At 43.9% G+C, this 21,671-nt stretch overlaps 1 protein-coding gene across 1 annotated transcript in view; it reads right to left on the reverse strand.

Annotated features, from left to right (window-relative positions):
* Positions 1–21,671, reverse strand: part of NPAS2 (neuronal PAS domain protein 2) — a 107,975-nt gene that overhangs the window by 16,751 nt on the left and 69,553 nt on the right. Inside the window, exons 6-15 of the mRNA XM_059832962.1 lie at positions 19,921–20,041; positions 18,784–18,897; positions 9,629–9,747; positions 6,666–6,748; positions 5,666–5,772; positions 4,321–4,468; positions 3,647–3,728; positions 2,803–2,944; positions 1,976–2,082; positions 1,717–1,809 (exon numbers count right to left, since the gene is read on the reverse strand). Of these exons, the coding sequence (XP_059688945.1) occupies positions 1,717–1,809; positions 1,976–2,082; positions 2,803–2,944; positions 3,647–3,728; positions 4,321–4,468; positions 5,666–5,772; positions 6,666–6,748; positions 9,629–9,747; positions 18,784–18,897; positions 19,921–20,041 (1,116 nt within the window). The remainder of the gene's footprint in view (positions 1–1,716; positions 1,810–1,975; positions 2,083–2,802; positions 2,945–3,646; positions 3,729–4,320; positions 4,469–5,665; positions 5,773–6,665; positions 6,749–9,628; positions 9,748–18,783; positions 18,898–19,920; positions 20,042–21,671) is intronic.

The raw sequence follows: 21,671 nt of genomic DNA on the forward strand, positions 1-21,671 counted from the left end.
GGCAGAAAGGCAGCGGGGAGCAACCTGTTGCAGCTTCTCCTTGTCAGCTGGCAGCGGGGCGCCTGGCCATGCTGTTTCTAAAAGCGATGAGCTTATGTTCAGCCACCAAACCGCTGTGAAACAGTCAACTAGGAAACTGAGGAAATGTTTGTGGTGGGAAGCATGCTTACCTGTGTTTCGTCCCTCACTCGCTTAGCGCTGCAGGCACCTTGTCTTTTAAATAATGGATTGTCTTGCTGTAGGCTGACATGTTTATTATTTTAAGGTGGGAGGTACAGAATAGTTTCATAATTTCCATAACAGTTTATGAAAATCACCCAAGTCTGTGAAGATTTGCTACTTTTCCCGGGAGTATTGCTATGGGGTGTGAGCCTTGGCAACCTGAGCTGCAACATCCTGGTGCTATTTCCCTGCTCCCCAGCCAGGGAAGCTCCATCTTGAGCTTTGCCAGGAGCACTGCTGTGACTTTGCTGCCAGTCAAGGAGAGGGCTGCCAGAGGGCTGCCTGTGTAGGCAGACTTGAGTCAGCCCTCTTCCTTTCACCCAGACTGAGCCAGTCCAAAGAGGCTGAACCAGTGGCCGTGCGACTGGATGGCACTCCGATTTGGCGGAGAAGAAATGGAGCTGCCGTGCCAGTAAGAGTGTTTTACTGGGAAGGGGCAAGGCAGCGAGGCTCTTGGTAAATGACTGGAAAGCATCTCTTCACAAAGAGCTTTGACAGAGAAGAAAGGGAGGTAGAAAAAAGTCAAACAAACCACATGTGGGCTTATAATAAATGAACTAATTGATGTTTGGAAGTGCATTAATGAATAACGGAGAGAAATATCTGTAAAAGAAAATGAATGCTCAGAGCAGATAATTGATATGCTGTTTCTTCACTGCATGCTGGTGTGGAGTCGTGAAAAGAATATTAAACGTAGAAGATAAATGAGAATTTGTTATTTTAAAGCAGTGTTCCTCAGAACTTTGTACGTTTTATATGCTACAGGAAGGAACTCTGGGATCTTGTGAGGGAGTACAGGGTACCAGTGGTAGAAGGACTACTCTGTTGTTTCTAAAATCGGAGGATGATGGGGTGTATCATCACAGCATGACCACAGGAGAGAAACAATGTGATGGGAACACAGTACTCAAATTTGCTCCTTCAAAATCCACTGCAAATGAAGCACTGAGGTGACTTTTTGGGCCATCACCCACTTTTGCGATATGGGTTATTAGATTTCACTGGAGGAATTTGTCTCCGGTGGCATCCTCACCATTACTGGCACACTCACAAAATGGGTTTTTTTGAACTTGCATGTCCTTTACTGCTGGTTAGTTCTGCATCAGCACAGCCAAACAGGTGTTTTTAGGAGGACTGGGTGTCTTTGTTAGTTTTTGGTTTTAATTCTCATTGTGACCTTGATTTTGATACGACCTGATTCTGTGGAAGCAATGTTGAAAACTCTTTTTCCGTCCGCTTTTTGACCTCCTGTGAAATAGATGTTTGTGTGCACCTGAAACTACATGCACCTGGGCTTCTCTGAATGCTTGTATGCAGATATATGTTTAAACACACAAGTGTACAATTCAGATTACTTTCCCACAATACTTTAAGCATTTGAGAGATGGTGGATTTGGAGATTTTAGCTACTAAAGAGGTAACCTAAAAGGCCCAAAGGAGAAAATATCAGGAGACAGGCAAGTGACTTATTCCACTTCCAAATTCCCAACTAACCTGTGCCAGAGATGCAGGCTGATTTTGCAGAGTTGCTTGAGGCAGCAACTGCTGTGGGAGAAGCTCACATGAAGGCTGAGAAGGCAAAGAAACCTGGGTTAAAAACAAAACAAAACTTTATTTATAAGTTTGGCTCCTTTAAATTTTAGGTTTCTTCTAATGCCATGGCTTCAGTGTAAGTAATTTTTAATTGCTAAGCTGCGTATGTGCCACATGCTTTATACTGTCTGCCTATTTTGGTGACTCTTTGTGAAGTTACCTGAAGAGCAGTAGGTTGACTGAGCCTATGCACAGATAAATCTTGCTGCGCACTCGGTGTTCTTGGCAAGGGAGTGTTAGACTCTGCAATCAGCTTTGTTGGTGTAGCTGCAAGAAAAGTACCGGTGAGTTCTCACACACTGGAAATCATCCCCATTTGAAGTGGGAATTATGAGACCTGGCTAGAAATTATTACGGCCTGGCTAAATTCCAGTGGGAGTCAAGGCTGTTCTTGCTGACTTCAATGGCAGTAAAATTAAACTGATAAGGAGGGCCCGGGCAAAGATAAAAGTAAGTGAGACAGATTATGATTCTGTGCTCCAATGAATGGAGCAAAACGACCCAAGAGTTGTTCTAAAACAGCTGGAACTCCCTTCATATGGACCAAATAACTATAAATTTAGGTTAGCTCATGGGCTTTTCTTCCAGACCAGGGAGCAGAAGGAGTGTATGAGGTGTGTCCAAGTCTTGGCTGAGGCATCCTGAATCTTGGCCAGAAGAGAACCACCCACGGGCTGTTATTACTCATGTAAGTCTAGAGGGGCATTGTATTGCTTACACTGATGCCTTCAAATCTGTAAAGAGAAGTCCCGAAACATCAAGCCTCGTGGCTAGTCCTGCTACCAGTTTTCCAGTGTATGGATGGTTGCACTAGAACCTTCTGTCTTGGACGTTATCATTTCAGATTATGCACTTCATTGTCAGTGACAAACACGTATCCTTGATACCTCATAAATAACTGTTAAATTAGCAGCTGTGGTATATAGGTATACATTTTGTAACTTGACTAAATTAGAAATAATGCAGTAACCCAGGAATGCCACTCACATGCTGGGTCCGACTTGGGTGTGTGGGAAGATTTTGGTGAGCTCCTGGATGATGCTGATGGTGTCCGACTAGCGCTGAGGATTGAGGCACCAATATCAAGTGCATTAAAGTGCTGTTCAGGATCCAAGCTGGTGCCACTGTCCTAAACCAAACAAAAAAAAAAAAGGGAATAGCTGTTGCATCTGTCAGGGTGAAAACATTTTGAAATGCATCTAGTAATGGTTGCACACCCAGTTTTTTGGCTGGCCTAAAATGACTTGAGCAGAACTAATCCCAGGTAGGTCAGCAGAAGACACAGGCACAGGTGTAAATGTCCCTTCCAAACAGCATCTAACTAATGCATTTTACAAAGAGCTATCACTGAGTTGGAAATAAATAGCAAGACACTGCTATAGTCATTTTGTGCCTTCAGATGTTTTTCTGAATCTTTCTTTTGCGTTCAGTTTGATGTGACAGCAACTGCAACCTCTCTGAGACACTCAGCTGTGCACCAAGGAGGAGCTTTTCTTCCTTCCCTCAGCAGATCACTGAGATGTAGCCAAGAAGGCTGATTGCCAGAACACATCCAAATGAATCTTTAAACTCTAGTACCTCACCAAGGAAAGGTGGAGATATCTCACATTGCACCTGGCCATGTTCCACTAAACTTGTGGCTGTTACGGATCTCCAGGGTTATCCTTTCATGAGCTTATCCAATTTACTTTAAAATTATTCAAGCGAGCAACGAATTCTGAAGTTGGGGGAATGCATCCAGAAAAACAATGCTGGAGTCTTTACTGATGTTAACATGGGAACAAGTTGCGATTATTACATACATTAATGAAAAAAGCTTTTCTTGTTGTACCTTCAGTGCTGAAGACACAACTTCTGAGGACACTTCTTCCAAGCCCATCTCCTGTCTCCTCTCCACCCGAACATCTGCATAACTGAATGGAAAATACAATTCCATGTATCAACATGGTATTGTTATATTTCATTAAATGCGCTTCAAGCAAGTCGAGGAAAAATTATTGTAACATTTTACAGGTTAAATGAACAGCTGAAAAATCACTTCAGTCAAATGCTACTGAATAACATTTGAGAGCCTGTTTTCATTTTCACTTTTTTGCTCTGTTCCTGTGTTCTTGAAGTCAAAAAGTATATTAAAGAAGTGTATATATGAAGGTCAAGTTCACATCCTACAAGCACTTTATAACTTCATTGGAAAGCTTCCACACATCTCTTTAAAAGCAATATAAGGATTAGAGGAAGTGTATAGTTAAGGGATCTGTCTATTCCCTATTTTTGCACAAAATGGAAAAATGCAACAGATTATCTGCCCCTAAACTCATGATTGACAAATCAAGCTTAGCATAAAGTAAGGTTTAGTCTACTCATTTTTTTATAACGAACATATTTCCTTCAGAGAGTTCAGGCCTTGATTTTTGTTGCATAAAAGACATGTTTCTAAGAGAAAATGTTGGCAGTCATGAGGATGCTGTCCTTTATGTTCCCGCCGCTTGATAGAAGTTTCCATACCTTACCACCATGTGTGTGCACACAATGAACTCTGGCTTGGAGTTCCACTGGTGGTAGGTGATATAGTAATGGGTCTGGAGCCAGATCCACTGCTGTCCTTTGGTCAGAAACCGATAGCAGCACGACTTCCCCTTGCCAAACTGCATCACTGTCAGCAGAAAATACAGACAGCTTGTAGCACGATTTCTGATGTGAAAATGACATAAAGTGTGAAAAGAGTGACAAAAGTATCTGTGGCCCCATCGATTCCCAAGGGAGACAGGAGTCTAAGCACCTTTTGAGTGAGTGGTCCTGTCAGTTGTGTGATAGAGCAAATATCATATGAAGATCAGTAGGTATCTTCTGACACTTTGAACGGTACATTCCTACACAGTACAATTAACCTTAACTTTAGACACTAATGCATTAATGTCTGCTACAACTTAAACATAGATCTTACCCTGATTTATGTGCTGATCACATACTGCTTAATTAGGCATCTGGGATTAATTTCTAAGAGTGATCATCTTAAGTTCTATAGCAGAAAAGTACAGGATAAAAATGCTTGAAAAGGTGAGTATTGTCTGCAGAATGAAATGAGTACAGGAGATAACATTGTGCAAAGACAAAAATCATTTGAAATCGAAAGAAAATTCCCAGACTGACAAGAATTCAAAGTGCAGTAAACTGGGATGTATTAAACGTTTTAAAGATTCACCAACAGAATTAATCTCTGCTTTTTTCTCTCAGTGGTTTCAAGGGGTTCCCAAGTATGCACATATTTAGCCTTTCTATATTTTAATGTCAACATGTAAGAACTAATTTTGATGGGATATTTTCAGGACACCCAGAGGTGGTAAACTGAGATGTTCCAGCCAGTTCTGTAAGCAAATATTTGAAAAGCATTGCCTCATTTTCTTTACTTAGTGAAAGAGTTTTTCAATTAAATCTTAATAGACTATGTTTAAATAATCACAGGTAATCCCAAATAGACAGTGAACAACATTAGGGTAAATAATCTACCAGAATTTTACAAAATAGGATCTACTCTGAGATTGCTTGAACTATTCCCGTATATTCTTTACTAGTAGTCTAATCTGCTTTATTTTATCCATTTAGTGAGTCTCGCTGACTGCTTCTGGGGATACAGAAGGTAAAATTGTATTTTTCAGAGCTTGGTAAGTCTGGCCCAGATGCTGATCAGCTGCAGTGCTCCCAGTCTGCTCTAACTCCGCTAAGACTTACAGGCATGAGGCAAGAGTCAAACCTCACCTTCCAAGTTTAAACCAATTTTAACTGAAAACACATTTCACCGAAAAGATGTGTCCCAGTGACTCCACAGGAACCTAGGCTATGTGATACTTACAGTGTTCATGGCACCTTGCTAGCAGCTCTAGGTCATCTATATGGTAATAGTCATAGCCAGAAGTACCCAGCACTTCAAAAGGCAAGTATCCTATAATCGGCGGTGCTCTGCGGTTAGGCACAATATGAGAGAACTCATAAACCATGAAAGAAACAGCAGTTCTGCAGGTTGACACGGATATGTAAAAAGCCCAGATCTGCTCTTGCTCATCAGTGTACCGGTGTACCCCAGGGGACCGGATCCTGACTCTTCCCCCGCCTTGTGTCTGGGATGCCTGGCTGGGCACTGCACCTTCCCCCCAGGACAAGGCCATGACAACCCCATCTTTCCAGGGAAAATGTGGTTGTGGAAAGCAACTCAGCTTCTCAGGGACCTTCACGAAAGAACCTGCAGGGAGGGAGCCATACCCTGGCTGTTCCTTGGTCGGGGGGCTCTGCCGCAGCTCCCGCAGTCCCTGCACAGGGAAAAACACGTGGCAAGGTGATAGGAAGCCACCGTCTGCCAGGACTAGGGAGCTGGGAGGGGAGATCATCTGTGCCACTTCCCTCTGGGTGTCTGCAGAGCTCATCCATGGCACACTGAGGCAGTTGCTTTGTACCTTTGCCAGCACGATTGCCTCAGGCCAGCACAGACTTTCCCTTCGTAACTCGATGGGAATTGCACACACACAATCAATGGCTGGTTTTGGAAAGAATGATTTCCACAGCTGTATAATAATTACATGATTTTGCCATGTGACTGACTTTGGTCCATTGATATTTTTAAAGCAAGAAAGAACAAGCTAATCACAAATTTGTCCTGAGAAATGGAGTAGTTTTGTTTTAAAAGACTGATAAAAATAAATGCAGGGTAAAATAGTAAATATCACCTTGTGTAGGAATTGCAGTGGTTGCCCTCCTGTTTAGATGTGAAATTTAACACTATTTGAGAGCACTGCACTTACAAAAATAGTAGTAGACAAGCACCGAACACAGCTAGGAGTGCTTTTCTTGTCACCAACCTGTGATCGAGGAATAAAAATTTCCATTCCAGACTGTGTCTTGATGTGAATTCCTCTAGAGGTTCTTCCACGATGCACATCTCCTGTATGGTGAAGAAAACTGACTTACTGAGAGTTGCGGCTTCACCCCTCTGCTTCATCTAGCTTTTGTTAGCTATAAATACATGGTGCATAAGAGAAGAAAACAGGATTCCCACATTTTCTGGCAATTCCAGAGAGCAATCCATTGTATTTATCAGTGCCAACAGTTTTGCAGGAGTTGGGGAGAACTTGTGATGCACACAGACTGAAGAGCCATAACTGTTCCTCGGGGTGCCAAAGTTTTTATGGCTTTGAGACAGTGCCCAGGGTGTGAGAGCTGTTGTCGTGGTTTAAGCCCAGCTGGCAACTAAGCACCACACAGCCGCTCGCTCACTCCCCCCCTGCCCCAGTGGGATGGGGGAGAGAATAGGAAAAGTAAAAGCGAGAAAACTCGTGGGTTGAGATAAAAACAGTTTAATAAATGAAATGAAGTAAAATAATAATAATAATAATGATAATAAAAATTGTAATGAAAACAACAACAAACAAGAAAGGCAAGTGATGCAAATGAAAACAATTGCTCACCACCCTCCGACCGATGCCCAGCCCAAGCAGCGGTCCCCCGGCCAGCCTTCCCCCTAGTTTATATACTGAGCATGACATCATACGGTATGGGATATCCCTTTGGTCAGTTGGGGTCAGCTGTCCCGGCTGTGTCCCCTCCCAACTTCTTGTGCACCCCCAGCCTACTCGCTGGTGGGGTGGTGTGAGAAGCAGAAAAGGCCTTGACTCTGTGTAAGCACTGCTCAGCAGTAACTAAAACATCCCTGTGTATCAATACTGTTTTTAGTACAAATCCAAAACACAGCCCTATACTAGCTACTATGAAGAAAATTAACTCTATCCCAGCCAAAACCAGCACAGCTGTGCTCCCCATGGTCCCAAGGAGCAATGCTCCTTCCCAACACCCAGCCTGTGCTTGGTCCCACCTGAGTTTGCCACATCTTTCCTCGTTCTCTTTGTGTCATCGCTCTTGCCCAGCCCTTTTGGATGTCTGCCCTCCAAGCTCTCTTTGAGAAAGGGGGACACTGTCCTTCCTACCCAATAGCTGGGGTTACTACATGCTGTGGAGGGGTAAATGCCTTTTCAGGCAGGCAGCCTGTGCAGGGCCCATCAGGTGTGTGCAAGGCAGTGGTTGGTTTTGCCTTGCGCTTCACCCCCGTGGTGGCACTCTCGGCACCCCAGTGCCAGGTGGGAAGAATCTGGCCCTTACGACTCACAGCAGCCCTTGGCACTCATGAGAATAATTAATAAGTGAATTACAGGAGGCAGGGCACAGGGCTGTCTGTGAGTCAGGACATCCTTGGCCCAGAGGGATGGGGATCAGGACATAGTGATTAGTTGTTGGGTGGAGGTGGGAAGGGGAGGAAGCATGGCACCGTGGTGCATGCCCATGCATGGGCTGGGGCTGTCTGCGTGCCCTATGGCTGGCTCCCAGCCTGCTCGCAGCTCCCCTCTGCTGACCTCTCCTCTCAGCTCAGGATTTGGTGGCACCCACGGTTACTGTGTCTCCCATGTGTCTCCTGCAGGAGGGTCTCCATTGTCACTGGTAAGGACAGCCTGACTGCTGGCCCCCAATGTTGCTGTCCCCCTGCTCCCTGGTGCCACATCCCCCTGTGCAAGTGACACCTTCCCATCATCTCCTCTGCCACTTCTCTCTCTGCTGTCACTCTCAGGGAGACAAGTCTTTCAGGCCACTAGTGTTTTAAATCCTCTTGGGACCAGAGGAAAAGCTGAGGTGCGCTGCCATCAAGCGTTTCTTTGATACATATCAATACTCACAAAGTTGACTAAAGTTGCTGACTGTACAGTGGCAAGAGGCTTCATGCATACCTTTAATTCCTCTCTCCCCTCCTCCATGCTGATGCCAAGAACATACCCTAAAATTCAAGGTGCAACATGCAAACATCGCTGTGTGCAACCAAAATGCTGATTCTGCCTTGCTTAGCTAGTCAGAGAAATATTTTTGCCTTCGTTTTAGAGGAGAAAGTCAAGACCAGGGGCTAAATGAGTCACCCAGGTGAACGGAAGAGATCGGTGCTCAAGGTTTCCCGGCAGCTAACACCTTCTCCCCCCTAGCACTGGGCAGCTCATTGCCATGTGCAGCCCATTTCGTTTCCCTGTTTATTTTGAGATGTTAGCTACCCAAAGACAAGGGAATTTGCTTTCAGGGTTCCCGGAGAACCTTAACTCCAGCCTCTACTGCTAATATGATTACTATGGTTAAGATTTATGGGAAGTGTCCTCACTTACTTACCCAGAAGGGACTCTACTTGCCTGCCGGGGCTGTGAATCAGTCGAGAGTGCCCTGCAGGTCCCTGAGCAGTAATGGAGCCAGGCCAAGGGAGCGGTGATTTCATACTGGCTAGGTCGCAAATAGACTTTTTAATCTCTTAACCTCTGGGGATGGGATGCCTGATGCAATAGCTCGCATTTGTTAATTAGGGAACCACAGTGCCAGGCACAAGGTTGGGTGGTCTATCCTTATTTCCAGAAGCAACTACGTTACTACCAGGATTTGGGAGGAGGAAAACTAGCAACAGTCAACCGAAGACACTGAGGGGCACAAATGAAAGCATTGGTGGCCATCTGTACACTGTCCCATCACGGGAACAGAAAGCAGCAACAATGAACCCAATTTCAAAGTGACTTTGCAATTCCTAATGCAATGAGAGTTTCCATTTCCCGTGCAAGAGGGGCAGAAGTAACACCGCTTCTGCAGATCCTGGCTCGCACTGATAATCCTCTTCACTGGATTTTTATGCATGAAATGTGATATCTGTAATCCATTCAATTAGCAAAATTAAGAACTTTGCGTGTCACCCTGTCTGAAAGTGTTTTGAGAAGTTCTGAAATGAATGGGATCCAGGGTACGCACTTACCTTTAAAAACTGAGGCGTTGCCAAACGAACAGTCGCAACGAAGCAGACCTGCTTTCCCGGGGACGTTCTGTAAGCCCTTGGGATAGCCTCATCAAAGCCATTGCAAGTGGAGTTAGGCACTAGGTAGGGAAAAAAACGGGACCCAGAGTCATGCCTCATATGGGATTTGCTCTCCCTGCATATTTTGCACACTTGAAGCGTACTAATACTAATTTTATTCAGAGAAGTGCTCTAAAAGCTTTTAAAGCTGATATGCATATATTTAAATCCAAGTCAGTCATGTTAGGCAGAAAGACATCAGAGCTTAGCTTCAAGTATGAATCTTATAGGTTAATCCTGATAAAAATAAGGCCAAACCTTATTACAGAGTATAAACCAGCTTTCTGGAAAGAAACCCCACGCATCCAATTGCTCTTTTTCACCACTCACAATAAAAAAATATATGCTGCAGCATGCCTAGCGTGCTAACTTCCGTGAGGCAGTGAAAGAAAGCATTGGCAAGGGAGGTAGCTGAAGAGAGCTCATCAAGTCATCAGTGGCAAAACACCGGGGCCCACAGCCAGTGAGGCTTCATTGAGCTAGCAAGAGGCTGCTTGTGATTCTTGGCTGCTGAAGTGCACCTTCCCCTCCTGCATCTAAGGACAACTGTCCCCAGCGGGCTCAAGTTCTCCTTGTTTTAAAGAAGAGCAAAGAGGACCCTGTGTATGGCACTGGCTTCCAGAGCTGGGCATTTCTGGTGAGTCTGCAGATGGCCTGCTGTCTCCTGAAACACTGGGAAGAAGGAAAAACTGGATGTGATGTGGCTACAGATTTTGTGTATGGTTTTTTATCTGTGTCTTTCGTGATTGCATGGCTCTTGTGTTGCTTTTAGGGCCCACTAGCACCTCCTGCCCCAGAGATGCATTGCCAAAAGAACGTGTTGCTTAAGCTAGCCCACAGTCCCATGTTAGAATGACATAATGCAAATTCTTCATCCAAATTCGAGCTGTTTAAAGATGGTAATCCCGCTCCCACAGCAGTGAAAGGAAACTGTGTGCTAAGCTGCAGTGGGAACTGGGCTGACCTCATGGGCTCTTGCCCTGCCCAGCTGACTGTCTCCCATGGGGGCAGAGAAGGTCCTATCTTGCAGCCAGAGTTCCCCAATATGAGTTAATCTGATGCTAATAGGGATTAATGCTAATATGAAACTATCTTTCCTTACTATTAGGCCTCTATATCCAACTTTATGAAGTTTCCTACAGTTTGTCTCTTCTGCACAGGACAAAGCAAGGATAACCATGTCCATTCCTGTGAAAATGAAGAGTTTTGTATCTATCTGGGGAGGACATAACTAGCGATTTTTATTCTGGGGTGCTTCTGCACTGGGCTTTAGTTCACTAGCATAAATTGTAGAGATGGAAGAAGTCTCAACTTACCATATGTACTTTTGGAACCTAGTTCAACCTATTAAAAGCCTTAGGGTAACGATACATAGCTGATAACAAGGATAACAGGATATGAGACAGAAAAAGAAGTACTCTGAGGAGAATTCACACCTGTGATTAACTGGTGTAGGCCACTGTGTGCACAATATATATTGTGCCAAAAAGGGGAAGAAAGATTCCTCATCTGAGAAGGCAACACAGATGTGAACATCCACAGAGATTACAGCCCTCTTTTGCAGTTGAGTCTGGAGGGCATGGCTGGCTGGATATTAAGATTAAAAATATGGGCAAAATTCTCCTCCTTTCACCAGCAAATCACACTTGCTCTGGGGACTTCCTAGGAATATGTATTCCTGTTCTGCTCCTGGGGTTATGTGCATATACGAGGGCTTCTATGGGATTATTAATACAAGAGGTGGAAAAAAAGAAGAAAGAGTTAGGAGCTACAGGAAACAAGAAGCCTGAGTAGAGTTATTGGCTCTTCTCTGATATGATTATTTTGTGCAAGTCTGTCGATTTCTGTAGTCAGTCCTGTTTAAAAATTAATGGTATTGCTATAAACCCACATTAAGGGCATTGTAAAAAATTACTTCCAAGCTTATTACGTAATATGTTGTCACATTTTAAGTCAATGGGCCTGTTTCTCTCTGTAATAGCCAAGTTCAGCAGCAAATGTTTGCAGGCTGGGCTCTAAGATATGAAAATAAGATAATCACATTCAGCCTCTGAAGTACAGGTTTGATAAGTTAACCTAGCTGGTGAACCCATGGGCTTGCAAATGATACCAGCTGCAGAAGAAAGCGGAGACTAAGTGGAGACTGAGTTGCACTAGAGAGAGCGGAATGGCTTTTTTACGTCAGCTGTTTAACATAAACAGCCATGAGCCTGAGACGTATTCCCAGAAGAGAGCAGAACACATCCCTGAATGTGGCATTTACAAAATAGGATTATATTTCCAAGAGGTAAATGCAATACTAAAAGGGTAATAATTATCATCTAGGACAGCTACGTAGTAAATTTGGGATTTCATCACAACATTTGGGAATGTTTAACTCAGCGGCAGTGAATGGATAAGTCCAAGGAGATGAGATAGAGCTGGCCTGGCTGAAAGTCATCCAGTCTTTGAACAGCTACTGTGCCATCTCCATACTCAGCTGCCCTTCACAAAGCCCAAAGCACTAAAAGCCTTGATGATTCAGGCAGCTAGCCACCACCTTGAAAAGTACATCTTGATCTGAAACTAACATCTACAATAACTAAAAGAAAAAAACCCACATTTTTTTCTGAATTACTTTGCTGCCTGACTCACTTTGTTGAGATCTGTTCCTTCCACAGCTCTATCTGCATGGCCTGTTTTGCTCTACTCTTGCAGTTGTTCAGCAAATTTCAACTTTTTTTGTTGATAAATTTTAAAGTGTAGTTAAAAAAAGAGATCATTACATGAATTAAAAAAAAAAAATCCTGGTATAATCTTTTAAGCATGCCTTCTGAAAAATCATACTTTATAATTCTCTAAGGCTCTTTAAAAGAAACACAACATCTTGAAGTAGCAAAGTTCAGTAGCGAACTTTCTGAGAGCACCACAGAAAAATAGTGGAATGGAAAATGTAGAATGAAGTCTGAGGCTATGATGATATTAACATTTGTAAGTCAAATACAGGTCTTGGAGTGCTTTTGTCAGAAGATGCCTGATGAAAATGTTGAGCTGGCTATAAACAGGTGGGCTCGGGTAAACAATCTAGACAAAATATCCTGAGTAGGGAATTAGAAGGTCGTGTGACAAAGCTACTTATATAATCAGAAAGGTGAAACAGTTGTCTCATATATATCAGTTAGCTGATGCCCCTTAGCATGAATTTTAATAGTTTTTGCGGTTGCCTATCAGACTTGCTGCTGCTAGAGCTACCTCGAAATGCTTTTGTAGAAGAAGTATTAAATTACCTGCAAATATCATATAAGAAGATAGAAAGAAACTGATTTGCCTATATGCAGTTTTTTTGTTGTTGTTGTTTGGTTTTGTTTTTTTTTCAAAAAGACCAGGACACTAAGGACAAGATGTTAAAAATATATATAAGCAATCAAGCCCTTAACTACCATAGACAAAAAGATTTTTATCCTTAGGGATACAAATCATGCCACATGAAATGAATGAAAACATGTTTAAAAAAACCCAGATGCCACATTATTCAGTTAATAATAGTACAGCAGTCAGTTGCTTGGTCATCTTATTTTAACTTAGGATGTTAAAAACATATTCTTCCTATAACAGCAAACCTCTCACGTATGCCATTAGAAAGAAGAAATCCCTCCTTCCTATTTTGTCAGTAGATGTTAATGTTTAAAGAACCAGTCTTAGTGACTGTCAAACAAACTGAACAGTGATTTCAAAAAATACAAGCCAAACAGACCAGAATAAGATCAAGATTGCTCCATGTAAATACATTCAGACCACAGATAAACAGAATATTCAGCAATTAATATATATAATGAAGAAATCTAAAGTGGTAGTGGCAAGCCAGACTTTACTCAGTAGCTTTGGATGAGTAGCAGTGACGGTGCCCATACATCACTCATCTACTTTCATCTCCTCTCTTCTCTTTCCTCCTCCTGTTTCTCCCCTTGCCATTCTCTGTTGATAGGAACCCCAAGTAAATTCTTTAAGACAGGAATGGTGCCTTTTTTCTTAAGTACCCATAGAGAGTACAGCATAAGCGCTGCAGATGGCTAGCTGCAGCTTCGAGAATATTGTTAATAGTAAATAATAATATGCGGCTGTCGGTTCTGATCAAAACATTCATTTCGGTTTGAGTTATTCTTGTTATCAGATGTTTCTGTATATGTTTATGGAGGCTCAAGACCAATGTATCTTCTGTATAAATCTGTTTATTTCCTTTAAAAGGGAATTCAGATTGAATTAATTGTTCTGGGAGTGAAAAGATTTTTTTCTCCCCAGTGTAATAACTTCCTTGATGGTTATTCTTATCTCTAAGAGATATATCAGCTAACAGTAGAGTATCTGCTATTATTAGCATCCAGTAAGCAGATACTTCCTCAGTTTCCATGTAATTGGGAACGAAAATGCACAATTTTAAATTCCACTATAATATTTAATTATATTACTTGATCAGGAACTCTTTTCACATAACAGTTATCTCCTCCTTTAAGAGGAAAACTTCAGGCATTTTGGATGAAAGGATGGATCTGCCACTTTAAAGATGCTGGTGGTCCTTTTTTCTTTTGGTGAACACTTCGAAAGGCAGGACTCTGGCTTTGTCCCTTACAGGAGTCTTTAAGCAAGTGTGTCACCTCAGAAACAGGATACCAAAGCCAATATTTGGTTATATAATTGTAAGAGATCTTTTTCTGTTTACAAACGTACGAACAATTTTCACAGGAGGGATAAATCCAGCCCGCCTTATCTTTTCTTATCAGAGTGAGCTATTAAGCGGCTTTGTAAAATAACTTATTCTTACTTAATATGACATTTTACACTGGGAGCTAAACATTTCCTTGGATTTTTTTGAGGATCATCTTTATTAATTGCCCCCCCCCGCCCCCCCAGCCCTCAGGCAAAACTGGATGGGAGCCACTGCATTATTCATTGGTGATGCTGACATGACTCTGCCCCTTATCAGGTACTACTGGTCAACAGGTACAGTAATCACACCTGGTTCCCTCAGATGTTTCTATATATTCATCTGTCTTGTTAAAAACTGGACCACAGGACCAGAACCTGAAATATATAAAAATACTGGAAGGAGTTCCTATTTGCAAATAAAAAAAATCTTTTGCTTTGAGAGCAAGCAGGTATTTCTCATAGAAGCAAAGAGGGAACTCCACATTCCTCTTCTGAGTGGCCCATGGGCCACCTCCCGTCCTCTCAAGGGACTACTGAGTCTTCACATCAGGTTACAGTCCTGCTTTTCTCATTGAAGCTTAATTAATGATGATTATATAATCCTCCCAAATGGAAAATCTAATCTCTTGTATTTGATTTAGCACAGCCAGTGACTCATGCAGTCACTCCACACAGTTCGCATTGCTGTTTCGCTGGTCGGCTGCTCTCGCTTGGGCACAAATAATTCGAGAGTGGTTCGCTTATATGCAGGCGGCTCGTGTCACATCTCTGGTGTAGATACAGCTGCAGAAATGTCCTTGCAGCAGAGGTTACAGAGTATGGCTTCCCGCACACCATCCCTGGGACCAGCCCAAGCATGGACCCTCCTGCTAACCCTGGCACTGGGCTGTGCAGCTCCTCTAGCCTCCAGCTATAGCTGAGCCCAGGAGCTCTAGGGACGGTGATCTTCTGAAAGACTGAACACATGCCGTGAGCTATGTGAACTTTCCTGAGCAATTTGTGGGGTTGCACATGCATCTCCCTGCCCCTTCTGGGATGGGAGAAAAGGTGCCAGTGACTGCTCCTCTGGGGGAGTAGCATGGGTTTGATGTAGGTTGTGCAAGATCTGGCTCCCTGACAGCAATGCTGGTGACAAGTCACCTTGGTAGGTACTGGGTATTTGTCCTACTTTAGCAGGAAAAAAATTCTCTTTGGCATCTCAGTACAATGGCTTTTAAAGCCCCAGAGCTCCCACTAAAGTTAGGGAGAGCAGCTAAGCCCCTAACTGGCTTTCTAAGCCTCAGTCCTTCAAATTAATCCATTCAAACCCATCCCTATATGATGTTCTCGGCCATAAGTCACAATGTGATTAACAGAGAAGGTACGAGGGGGGAGGAAGTGGGGGTAAGGTCACTGGGACCCCAGCATGCATGACCCCCTTCCCCCAAGCACCACCATTATATGAGCAATGAGCAAGGTTAAGTGAGAAGGAAAGGTGAAAGATTCATTAGGACTGTCACTGCCTCGACCCTACGTTGATGAGAATGGAATAGTTAAGTATCCTGATGGGATATAGCCTACCCAGGGATAAAAGAGCCTCCCCAGCCACAGGGGCTCTGTGCGGCAGGAATGTGCAGGCAAGGCAGACTCAGAGTATGCTCAGCAAACCGTTGGAAACAAAGGTAGGATTTGGTGTCGGGTGGCTAAAAAGGAACGGCAGGGATTTGTATTTAGAGAAGAACATCCTGTATCAGTCTCCCATGTGTAAAAACATGCTCACACTTCCACTGCTGTGAAAAGCTCCAAGGAAAAGCATTCTTGAATACATTCATAAGGAACATCTCCTGCTAATTAAGCTTAATTTGCAATTTTTGTCTTTCTCCCCCCACAGTGTGCTCTGCTAACTATTTTCTTATCTTTAGCTTAGCCTCCTTCCTCCACAAACACCTCCGAAAAGCAGGATTTGGAGCCAGCTGATCCTACACACATAGGACGAGCGTTGCCCTGTGCGTGTTACATCTCTCCTCTGCCACCCTTCCCACCGCTGTCTTTCTCGCCCACTTGGCCTCACACCTGGAGGGGGGCTGGCTGGAGAACAGGTATTGATTTAATGGCATGAAAAAGAAAGCAATTACCAGCAGGGCCAGCAGGTGACAGCCCTGGGGTGCATGGGCTGGGGGGACTGTGCCCCATAATGGGGCACCCCGGGGCGTGGGGGGCCAAGTAGAGGTGGGAATCCAGCCCACCGCCGCACTCATCAGATGCTCAAAAGTGTCCGTGCCGCAAGTCCCCGTGCCAAAGCACAGCTGCTTGCCCCCAGCTGGAAAGCTGCCCAAAGGGCGGCTGCGTTCCGAGGCTGCTTGCTTGAGCTGATGTCCCCCATGCCTTGCTCAGGGTGCAGCCGGCTGACGCCACGAAGCGCGGTGGAGCTAACGACAGACGCTTCGGAGGTTTGCACCTTCCTCCGGCTGCTCGCTCTGTCCTTGGCCCAAGGTTATCAGCTCCCAAGAAAACAGAGTTTGCTGCTGCTACGTCATGAGTCCAGTGCACTTGCTTCTACCTCTGCTGGGAAGTGGTTTTGTGGCTGGATTAGGAGCCAGACTGGGGGGGAGAGGGGGGCAGAGGGGACCATGGGGGCAACCCCCCGCCAAGGGGGAGTAGCGCTGGGGACACTTGCGTCTTGCACTGGTGAAGCAAGTATTTCCACCAGGCTCTGCGCTGAACCGGGGAAACTAATCAGGACGGGAAAGCTGCCATCCTGTGATGGGGAGAGGGGAAGGGGGCCAGGAGGCACCATCTCGCAGAGCAGGGCCAAGGGCCATCCCCTCCCTATCGCCCGGAGGGTCAGACTGCAGCAGAGATGGGAAGAAATTGGAAGACACAAAATGAAGTGGAAGATTTAGAAAAAGGTGGCACAAAGAAAAAAAAAATGAAGCAGAAACCACATGGCCTGTTTGAAAGCTATAAGCTGGGGTCTTCAGAAAATGATTCGGTGTCTTCTGAAATCAATATGTTCCCATTTAGTTTATATGCATTAAGCTAGGGAAGATATCTGTAATGCAAGTTTTATCTTTTTCTTCTGAGAAATAGCCACGGATACAAATGCTGGGATATGAAATCCTAATGGGTAAGAGGGCAATATTAAGGTCGTGCCAAAATAAAAGGCTGAAAATCCTTGAAGAAAATGGATCAGAAATTCCCCTGGTAGAAATGTATCCTTATGAGTCAGCACCTGAAATCCGGTTTCTGCTCTAGAAAACAGAACAGCTTGGTGTGCGCGTCTGTCAGGCAGCCACATTTTGCTTCATTCAAACTAGAAAGCATACAGGCAGTTACATTTTTTATACAAATAAAGCCTCAAATCAGATGGCACCAAACAAGAAATACATATGTCCATCCTGCATGTAGGTTTCTATTCTAGTCATGTGGAGCGAGAGCAGAAAGTTAAATGGGGACAGGGACATTTTTTTTTGCAGTGTGGCGTGTGGTTTTTGGAAAGCACGGTGGGGAATTTTTTTTCTGAGGATGACCTATTTGGAACAATACCAGCAACTTTGGAAATGCCACTCTCGAGTTCAATCAGGCAAGTAACTAAAGCAAACTTGGGCAGGCAGGAGAAGGGAAAGTAATAAAAGAGTATTTCATTTCTGACACTAATGGCCGTGTAGCAATCTGTTTGTCAGGGAACGGGCGAGGTGGAAATCTGCTCTTCATCCCTTGAAAGATGGTTTCCCTAGACTGACTATGGTGCATTAGTGACTATGCTGACTGTATTTCTTTCCTTTTTTTCTTTGGAGAGTATGGGGTTCTGCAGTGCTGGAGAGGAATGTAAAATGGAAGCTGGAGAGGGCGGCGGGTGGAAGTGTCCTCAGCTACTCCGACGCCAGTGGCAGGGGACCCCTCACGGCAGCGTGTGGCCGCGGGTGCAGGCACTCAATTACGTCGTGCTGCCGCCTTTCCCCAACATTTTGCAGAAAAGGGTGAGAGGGCAGATTTGGCAGATTATCAGTTCTGGCACAGAATTTGTGTTTAATGTAAGCCAGCAGATAAGGTAGCAAGCTTATTATTTAGCTAATAGGTAGAGTCTTAGCACACAGTGTTAGTGAGCACAGACAAACCCTCCTCTGAACCTGTCATTATTTGCAAACTTACCCAGAGTGCAGGATCACTGCTAACAAGTGAAGGGCAGTAACAAAAGCAACTAACACAATTCCACTCTTCATAGGTATTCGTCCAGATTTTGCAAATCAGCTGCGAGATTCACGTGAAGCAAAATTTACCCCATAATGTTAAGAATAGTCCTTTCAGTTAAAAGCTTGTCTTGTTCAATGGAGCAATACTTATATTTTATTTTACACAGCTAAAATAACATTTACACAATAATTAAAGCTTACCATTGCTGTAAGACCGAAAATTTCCTACAAATTTTATGTATTCGTAAGTTGGAAATTCCTTTGGGTTCAAACTTCCTCTCAGAAGATGACAATAAAACTCTAGTTCATTGTCAGCTGGATTGTTAAAAGAAAAAGAAGAAGAAGAAGAAATAAATATACTATTTAAGCTAAACACAACCAACGGTGTCTTCCAACCCCAATCTTGCAACTGGCAGCATGAGAGCTGCTTATTACCGCTCAGAGTCCTATACACTGATGTGCTATATCTTTCAGGATCAGAGCCTCTGCAGGGAAGAGCCTTGCAGGGATGCAGGTTGCTCAGTGCTGTGCACAGGTCTGCCTGCCGCTCAGGGACAGCCTCTGAGACTAACTCGCCCTTCCCTTACACCCCCTTCATCACAGGAGTTCCACTGCCATAGTGTCGGTGTAGCGAAGGGGAGGACTGCATCCTTCGTTTATAGCTTTTTTTTCTATTTAGGCTTTTCATGACTCACAGCTGTTCTACATCTTGTGTTGGAAAACTATGCCTAACTACCTCAAAAGATCTATTAAATTAACTTTGGCATATTAGCTATCAGCTGCAGGCTTTGTATATACAGTAGATTAAGCAGCTGTACATCTTGGATCATCATGTGTTTTCTGGTTTCCTATGTCTTACCACCCAGAGTGAATAAGGGTGTGCCAAGTAAAAGGGTTTTTAAGAAAAGCAAAATTCAATTTGAAAAAGAATTACAATGATTTTACAGATACTTTTCAAGTATAATGCAAACCAACGGTATGCAACATTAGCATATCTCTGAACAGCATCTTACTTGAACAGGTTGAAATATCAATTAAGATGTGATTTGTCTCAGGCAAACTCTCAGTTTCCATCGGCTAACCTATTTTCCTTAGCTGTCTCAAAAGATACGATATTTAATAATTAACATAACTGCAAGTAGACTTAGCCTAGTAAAATAAATGCAATGAGTTTAATTTAAAAATAGTACCAAAGGGTCATTCCAGGCGGCAAGATCTTTTTAAAAGGTTATGAACCTAAGTTTTATGTTGCACATCACATAAAAAACTCTTTCTGAGAGAAATTTTTTATCCTGCCCATGCTTTTTCATTTACTGGGAAAGATAAAATAAAACTTACTTTTTAGGTAATCCGATGAGGCAGAATCTGTCATAAGCATACAAGAAGATAACATCTTATAAATTTCTGAATGTTCTTGTTCTGGGAGGAAATTTAACAAATTCTGATCCAAGACATCACACTGCAAAGAAAAAGAAACCTTGAGAGAAATAGAAATACCACAATGAGCAACACTGTGGCACTGGCATTGCATACCCCCTTGTTCCTCCAGGGCTTGCTACAGGTTTCACGGGGGACTGCACAGGGAGGCAGAGATGCGCAGCAGTGCGGATACCGAAGCCTGTGGCATTGACAGGAGTTTTCCCACTGATTTCCAGGGACTCCTGACAAAGCCTAAAACAGAGGGGAACTGCTGGGCCAACTGAGCGGCTGCTTCTCCATGGTCCAGTTCTCAGCCGATTGTCAGCACTCAGCGATGCTCCTCTAACATTTGTCAGAGACTGTCAGATACATCGGGTATGTCCATACAATTACATGACAGGACCTGGGAGCTGGAAAATGGGCGCCTGGCTCCCCATACTGCTCACCAGCTCTGCGCATGGGGCTGTTGTGGATCATTGCAGCTTGCTCTTTCCCCGGCAAACCCCGACTAGCAGGAGCAGTGGGGCTGGGAGTCACCCTGAGCCACCGGCCTCAAGAGCTGGGTCAGTCCTGCATCCAGCCCCTGCCTGGGGGGACCCCCTCAGCTCCTGGGAAGTGCCCTCGGGGTGGCAGCCGTCGCTCCCCACTTTCTGCATCCTGGCAGGTGGGAGCAGAGAGAAGGGGACGCCCCAGTCTGTTCATCGCTTTGCAGCAGTGGTAGTTAGTCCCCTGGGAGGGGGACTTCACCGTGCCACCGGCACAAGCCTTCTGGCCAGCTGTGGGCTGAATGCCTGGGTGTCTCCAGCCCCATGGTCAGCTGACACAAACCTGAAATCCATCCGAAATCCAGGTACTGAGATTTGGGAATGAAAAGAGGAGATGGATTTGTGCAAAAGGCCATGACTGGCCCAGGGTAGAGAAGACGAAGACAAGAGTCTGCCACAGGGTTGCCAAGAGGAAGGTCTCACTGTATTCAGCGTGGTGACTAACCTAATGCTAGAAGGGCGTACCTGAAAGGAAGTCCTGAGATAAAGTGACCCTCTAATGGCATTAACTTACATCCATCTCACTTGAGACTACCTTGGGCTGAGCTGGCACACTGACACAGCTTCATGTGTCATCAGAGCAGCTGCTATCAGACTGTATAGTCGTGTTGAAAATGTGTTAGCCCTGTATGAGACTGGCAAGTTATTAATCACCATCATTTATTTATGTATTTACGTAAGATTGAGCTTTGGTTTCTTTCTGCTTTCCACCCATGCCTGCTGTTCTGTGTGGAATTCCTGTTTAGAGTAATGAAATGCATCGAGTATACTTTGAAAATCAGAGCGCTATGCTTTATACACTTATCTTGATACAATAACATATTACTTTAGATTATTTAATGATAAGTTTTGCGTGTGCTCATTACTTGAATATTCCGTTTGTGATGAATACTTGAAAATTGTTTTTGTGACTTTAGTATATACCTTATTAATATGCATCCTACTGATACTGCATGTAATTCAGTTTTTATATATATGTATACAAACACTGTATTTATATTTACACAAAATATAGTACGTAGTTCATGTAATTTTGGGCATATGAAGAAAGAGCACCTGACAGGAAACTGCCGTGGTGCAGTTTCTGTTTAAGGCATATGGTACAATCTCAGAAAAGTAATTTTT

The sequence above is a fragment of the Gavia stellata genome, chromosome 1, assembly GCF_030936135.1.
Source record: "Gavia stellata isolate bGavSte3 chromosome 1, bGavSte3.hap2, whole genome shotgun sequence".
Classification (NCBI taxonomy): domain Eukaryota; kingdom Metazoa; phylum Chordata; class Aves; order Gaviiformes; family Gaviidae; genus Gavia; species Gavia stellata.